The 7,305-nt window shown below is 38.6% G+C and overlaps 2 protein-coding genes and 1 long non-coding RNA gene across 4 annotated transcripts; 2 read left to right on the forward strand and 1 right to left on the reverse strand.

Annotated features, from left to right (window-relative positions):
* Positions 1–301: 301 nt before the first annotated feature.
* Positions 302–2,920, forward strand: tagln3b (transgelin 3b; the record flags this gene model as incomplete). Of its 2 annotated transcripts, none has more annotated exons than XM_083530474.1 (5): positions 302–916; positions 1,836–2,072; positions 2,166–2,340; positions 2,596–2,698; positions 2,779–2,920. In XM_083530474.1, exons 2-5 carry the CDS (start codon positions 1,893–1,895, stop codon positions 2,918–2,920), a joined length of 600 nt encoding a protein of 199 aa, XP_083386600.1. In that variant the 5' UTR covers positions 302–916; positions 1,836–1,892. The 2 variants fall into 2 exon arrangements, with proteins under 2 accessions (XP_083386600.1, XP_083386599.1); XM_083530473.1 differs by having other exon boundaries at positions 302–910; positions 1,829–2,072.
* LOC310720131 lies at positions 2,842–7,279 on the reverse strand. The gene is made up of 4 exons (XR_014531661.1): positions 7,187–7,279; positions 6,188–6,439; positions 4,726–4,929; positions 2,842–2,974 (listed from the first exon to the last, which is right to left on the reverse strand). It is a non-coding gene; the product is annotated as an uncharacterized lncRNA (long non-coding RNA).
* Positions 4,747–6,427, forward strand: c1qtnf9 (C1q and TNF related 9; the record flags this gene model as incomplete). Its single annotated transcript, XM_083530471.1, has 3 exons — positions 4,747–4,933; positions 5,498–5,560; positions 5,658–6,427. The coding sequence occupies 3 exons, from the start codon at positions 4,747–4,749 to the stop codon at positions 6,425–6,427; spliced, it is 1,020 nt and encodes a 339-aa protein (XP_083386597.1).
* Positions 7,280–7,305: the final 26 nt, after the last annotated feature.

A 7,305-nucleotide genomic window follows, 5' to 3' on the forward strand; every position in this document is an offset into this window, starting at 1 on the left:
AAACCTCTGGAAGTGTGTGAGCATTAGGACATGCAATGAGTATTTTTTGTTGTTTTGAGATGAAACAGGTAATGATGCTGATTGGGGTTGAATTTAATGGATTATTTTATAGAACAATAAATAATGATTCAAAAATATTAAAAGGTCAACAGTTCACTTACAGACCATTAGTGATGCTTTGTTTTATGTGCTTTTATTTTACATACAAATTGAGGGTTTCCCTGCAATGGATGTGCGTCTCAGCCGGATTAAAACTTCCATCTTGTACATAATGTTCCTCTGAATATTCTCCTGAACATATTTTTTCTGTCTTTAAAAATACATCCTGTATGTTTCTTTTTTCTAGAGGAAAGATTATAAATGTTTTGAAGGGGGCCATTATTTCTAGAACTGATTGCATCATGTAGGCAGTGTGTGTTCCTGTTCTGGGCAGAGCTTGCAGATGCTATCTCTATCAATAATGTGCCTAATGTAATTAGGACAGGCCCTGGCTCTGCTTTAACAGTGCTGATGCTAGTTTACTTGAAAGGTGCCTGTTATTCCACGTGAACAACGTAGAAACTAAGATGCAGCCAAAAATGTCTTGTTTATTTACATTCGTATGTTTATTTCGAGTCGGATTAAAATGCATGCTGAGTCCCAGGCTGGATGTCAGTGTCAGGGCATGTCAGAGCACTTTCAGTCTCGGTGCATTATGGCGAGCCTGTCATTGGCCAGTGGTGTTTCGAGACCTTGTTGTGACGCGTGTCTATATAACGGGGCTCGTGCCGGCGGACGGCGTGTCCGCGCGCGCCCCACCCACAGCTGCATGGACGCTCCTTTTCCGTGTCTCCGGAGAGCGTGCGCAGGACATCAGGACTACAGCAGGAGCATCCTCTCCTCCTTTTGAGTCCATCAAAACAACACGGAGGTACTCGTGGAAAAAAAAGAATGACATGCAATTAATCTTATTATGCATTGCTCTTATTTTTACATTCATATTTTATTATTGTTTTATAATGCACTTTTTTTTTTGTTATTTATTGTTGCTTTATTTGTTTTTTGTTTTTTAAAAAAAAAAGAGAGTTTGATACTTTAACATGTTAACCTCATCAGTGTGTTCTAGGTATGCTTTGCATGCTGTATATATATATATATAATACAATTATGAACAGGGTTGCCAGATTGATGTAACAAGTGCTATCCTAAAACAAAATCAGCACTGACTCCTTTAAAGGTTAGGCGTGATATTATTTATATTACGATAATAATTTAGTTTGGAACAATAATTTAAACATAATAGATCATATTAAATCAGGATGAATCTCTCTGTTTAATCATTTGGAAATGTTGAACTTTTTTTCCTTTTAATCACTAATTCAACATTTACAACATAAAATATTATATATATATATGCTTTATGTTTTTATTTAGCCTGTCATTAGAAATTTCATTTAATATTATGTGGCATTTATAAATATTCCTACTATATAATATTCTTACGTATATATGACCCTAGTTTATATAGGCCCTTAGTTTATGCTGGATTTGTATCTAAAGCCTTTTAAAGGTGGAAAACGCAACCCAATCTGGCAACCATGTCTGGTTTTAATGAGTGACCACACCCCGGCTGCTGTGCAACTGTTAGTCACATCATCACTTCATTTTTATATATGCTTATTAATGCAACTTAACTTGTTCAGTCCTGAAATGTAAAAAGGAGAAACTGACTTTTATTCTGCCTGTGGAATGATGCTTTAGCCAGTATCTGATTTCTATGAGATTCGTTTAGGTTTATGTGAATTTTACGATGTCCGTGTTCCTGAGTGATTGTGATTTATTTTTCTAGAAGTTAGTCCCAGCAAGATCTGACAGGTTCTCCTTCACTATTCGAACCCAAAAAGCCAGTGATTATGGCAAACAGAGGCCCGAGTTACGGCCTGAGCCGAGAGGTGCAGGAGAAAATCGATCAGAAGTACGATCCCGACCTGGAGGCTCGGCTGGTGGACTGGATCGTTGTACAGTGTGGAGGAAACCTGGAACGCCCGCAAGCAGGAAAGCAGAACTTTCAAAAGTGGCTCATGGACGGAACTGTGAGTAACTGCACTGATCCTGTTTTCTCTTAACCTACAGAAGCTTCTGACTGTCAAAGAGTTTAAAGTCTGTCTTACTTCACTGTGATGCAGATCCTCTGCAGGCTCATTAACAGTCTGTACCCACGTGGTAAAGAGCCCATTAAGAAGATCCAGGAAACGCAGATGGCCTTTAAACAGATGGAGAAAATCTCGCAGTTCCTCCAGGCAACTGAGGCGTACGGAGTCATCACCACTGACATCTTTCAGACCGTAGATTTATGGGAAGGTATGGTGGTGGATGGAGTTATAATGCCTCCAATATCAGTTGATTAACTATAAGCCAAATGCAGAAAGATTCCGTCGGGATTAAGACTGAACTTATATATGTTGGTTCTCCTGAATTCTAAAGTTACTGTTTACATGCTTAGAAAAAGAGCTTGGATTATGGTTCTCTTTACCATGTGCTGTATGAAGTTCTACCCTGCAAAATTAAAATGTATTTTTATAATATTCATCTATGTGTTCGGCTTCTGGCCTACAGGAAAGGACATGGCTGCCGTCCAGAGAACTCTCATGGCTCTGGGCAGTGTGGCACTCACCAAGGATGATGGACATTACCGTGGCAACCGGGACTGGTTCCACAAGTGAGTGAGATCTTTTCAGGTGTTCCACTCTATATGGATAAAATTCAGTCTCATTGAATCTGTTGCTTCCAACACCGCAGGAAGTCTCAAAGTCATCGGAGAGAATTTTCAGAAGAGCAGCTACGCCAGGGCCAGAACCTGATCAGCCTGCAGATGGGCAGCAACCGCGGGGCGTCCCAGGCCGGCATGACGGGTTACGGCATGCATCGGCAGATCATGTAACCCATCCTGGAGATGACCTACGACCTGCATCTAACACCCAGAAGACCTTAATCCCTGCAGAAGAGCAACATCTGGTTAAGTAATGCCATAAAATTCTATGTATGATATTAATTAATAACTTATTACAACATATTAGCATGACGATCATCATTTTTATTTACTATGATATTTCAGTATCCATCAACACATTTTTTTTTTTACTGTAATCATGTCAGGAAAGTTGCTGTTATTTCTGTAAACTAAATGGAAAACACGTAAACATAAAAATATGTCAAATTAAAATATTTTTTTTTCTTGCCGTTTTTTTGTACGTTATTATGTGGTTTTGGATGATATAAAAATCTGCACCCGTGTAAAACATGGACCTGCAGATCTGTATGTTTTTTCTTGAATTATTTGATAAACCTCCATAAATACACTGAAAAAAGTTTTCCTTGTGTGATATAAGTTAATATCATTGTTTCATATAGTTTCACATCATTGTTTTGCTTGTGTTTGGTGAAGATGTTTAATAAATTGATATTATATTAACAGCCTGACGTTTATTACACAGGAACACGAGACGTAAAAAAAAGGAAATAAAAACTCTTATTTTGAAGCTAATTTATAAGAAATGACCTTGTTAACAGTGTGATGTCACTTCTGTTTTTAGGCACTTAATAAATAAATACTTTTATTCCTAATTACAAGATGAAACCCTGTATATTGATGTGACATCTAAAGGTTACTATTTATTGGAGTAGTATTTTATTACTTTATCACAGAACATGATGGTGTATACATTATATGGTGTCAGTGGATTAATATTCATTGGCATTTACCACTGAAGCAGAAGTAAATGCAAAACTAAATTAGAAAGGTTAAAACATGCCTGAATGGATTTAAAGTCTTCTTCGTAATCAGCCTAAGCAGTGAGCAATGACACGGGTATGAGATTCAGGAAACTGTTTTTTCCTGGACATTTTAATGACACGCACAAGAAATATGTTAAAACAATACACCGCTCGAGTCAACCAGACTGCTCACGTAACATTATCCTCGACGTGACGAACAAGCTAATGACTTTTCAACAATTAAACCTCTATCTATAAATATTTACATACGCTACCTAACCAAAAGTATTGGGACAAGTGACTTCCAGCCTGTCACTACAATGTTGGAGACACACAATTATATAGGACGTCTCTGGATGCGGAAGTATGACATTTTCCCTTTACTTGAACTAAGAGACCCAAACATGCCCCTGTATGCAAAGCAAGCTCCATGAAGATATCCTTTATCTGGTTTGGACTGGAAGAACTGCTATAGAGTCCTGAAGTCAACCCTACTGAACACCTTTATGATAAATTGGAAAACTGACTATACCCCAGGCCTCCTCACCTCACCTACATCAGTATGTAGCTTCACTAACACCCTTGTGGGTGAATGAATCTCCACAAGCATACTCCAAAATCTACATCTTCCCAGCAGAGTGGATGTTATAATAAGAGCAAATTAGGAACTGATACAGCATATATATATGTGTGTGTGTGTGTGTGTGTGTGTGTGTGTGTGTGTGTGTGTGTGTGTGTGTGTGTGTGTGTGAATTGGCTCGTGCATTCCTAGTGAATTATTATCCTAAATCTTTAACATGCAATGGGCGAAGTAAGTGATGTGTAACAAAATATGCTTGGAATAATTAACCTGAAAAACTTGACAGGATTCTCAAGTTCAGCTCACAGTTTCTGCTTCAAGACTCGAGACCTAAAAAGACGCCAAAGAATTTCTTGATTTGGACAGAGTTCTTGATTTTAAACAAGAGGTACCTTACACCAGTTGTGCAGATCATGTCCTTTGCCAGGTGTTTTTTTCTGCTGCTCCTAGTGGTGGTGGATTACACTGCAGAGCAGGACATTACTGGAAAGAATCCTGGCTGCTTGTCTGGACACCCGGGAATACCGGGCAACCCGGGGCACAACGGAGTACCCGGGCGTGACGGTCGAGATGGAGCCAAAGGGGAGAAGGGAGATCTGGGTGAGGAAAAGTGCACAAATCTTGAAAGTAAATTCTATCATATATGGATTGACGCACTAAGTTCTGACAGGGATGGAAATAATGTAAGAGTGCTGAGATGTTCTGCTCTGAACATCAAACTTTAGAATATATAATTTTATATAATCTGCTGTATTGCTGTATGAAGTGGAGTTATTTTAATATATTATATTTCTAAAACAACATTTCAAAAGAATTCGTTTCACTTATAGTGTTACATGTGATGTTATGGAATGTCCGCAGAACAGGTCGGTCCCTGTTATCACTTACATTACAGCTACAGGAATAAACATTCATCCACTTACCTGTTTTGAACTTCATAAGACATCTTGAAATGTTACTGAGAAAGCTGTCGTTTCTGAAACTGTTCCTGTACGACAGAAAGTGCACATCTTTTTCACTATTGTTTGTACAGTATATTTCTGTTGGTGTGATTTTGACATACAAATCACACAAATCTTCTGATTTAAGAATTCATATATCACACATATAACCCACAACACAATGAGTAAAATTGGGTTTAATATCGATTTTTCTTCTCCATAGGTGAACTTGGGACTTGTGGTGCGAAAGGAAAGGAAGGACAAAAAGGAGATAAAGGAGAACCTGGTCAAGCTTCTCATCCTCGCATTTGAAGAAGATGCTGATGAATGTTGTGGTGTCTTTTTTTTATATTATAAAAAAAATGTTTTCTTGTCTTTGACAGGTGCACCAGGTGCAGAAGGTCTTAAAGGGCGACGAGGAGAGAACGGAGAAAGGGGTCCGCCTGGAAAAATGGGGCCCCAAGGTTTCTCAGGGCCGCTTGGTCTGAAAGGGGTAAAGGGTGAGATGGGAATGCCAGGACCAAAGGGTATCAAAGGAGATGTAGGACCAGAGGGACCTGTAGGGCCACAGGGAATTATTGGATACCAGGGAGAGAAAGGTTCTCCAGGACCTATTGGACCTCTGGGAAGACCAGGCCCTAAAGGTGAACTCGGACCTTCTGGACATAAGGGCAGCCTCGGTTACCGTGGTGAAAAGGGGCCAAAAGGTGAAACTGGAGAAAAAGGACCTAAAGGAGACACGCCTGAAATACTGAAAAGTGCTTTTTCAGTTGGACTGACTGCACAAAGCAAGATGCCTGCAAGTAACATTCCTATTCGATTCGACAAAATCATCTACAATCGACAGAATCACTACAACCCCGAGAGTGGGCGCTTCACCTGCGCCATCACCGGAACGTATTATTTCACCTACCACATCACAGTGTTCTCTCGAAACGTCCGAGTGGCACTAATGAAGAATGGACAAAGCGTCATCCACACCATGGACAACTACCAGAACAATGAGGACCAGGCGGCCGGGGGCACCGTCCTTCATCTGCAGGCTGGGGACAAGGTGTGGCTTCAGGTGCCTGGAGGTCAGCTCTTTAATGGACTCTATGCAGATGATGACGATGACACAACTTTTTCCGGGTTCCTCATTTTTGCTGATTGACAAACTAAATATCTGGGAAAACATGTGAAGATTTATTCACAAAAAAATCACTTTAAAAGCAGTGCTTCATTTTCCTTTACTCTCCTGACTTATTGTTAGTGAAGATTTAATCTAATATGCATAAACTTTGATTTGACTTATTATTATTTTTGTTTGTTTTGAATATTTTGTTTTGCAGGATCAAAATAAACACAGTGATTGCATTTTATTTGTGGTGTTTGTGTTTGTCGTTATTTAATTGACGCTAAGTATTTTACATTTAGTTAATTTAATTGACTTTTTTCTTCTTCTGTTGAAAACACGGTGTATGGCAAAATGTAAAAATAAAATATGTAAAAAATTTATACAACAGAACAAACAAACAAAAATAAAATGATGCCTTTTTATTAATTTAATACACAATCCTCAGCCAATCACAGGGCTCTTCTGGCGCACCCCATTTGCTCCGCCTTTGCAATTAATGTTGCCAGATTAATTTCATTTACTCCCCAGTTCTCTTCTTCTTAGACCATGGTACACTATTAGGCTCATTTCAATATACATTTTCTGCTGCTATTTTTTCTCCCTTATCTTCTTTTTTAATAGATTACCTAAACACATGCTGTCTAAATAAAGGTGAACTGTAAGCTTGATGGGTTAAAGAACAACAGATATTGTTATTATTATTATTATACCAAATTCGAAAATATGCTGTTAGTTCTTTAAATAACTACATTAACATATAACCAAAAATATAGAAAACATTTATAACAGTCGTACCTAAATATACTTACATCACAGGTAGAGAGAGAAAGAGAGAGAGAGAGAGAGAGAGAGAGAGAGAGAGAGAGAGAGAGAGAGAGAGAGAGAGAGTTTTTGTGAAACTAGCGAGACATCCA

Source organism: Silurus aristotelis (assembly GCF_946808225.1).
Source record: "Silurus aristotelis genome assembly, chromosome: 25".
Classification (NCBI taxonomy): Eukaryota; Metazoa; Chordata; class Actinopteri; order Siluriformes; family Siluridae; genus Silurus; species Silurus aristotelis.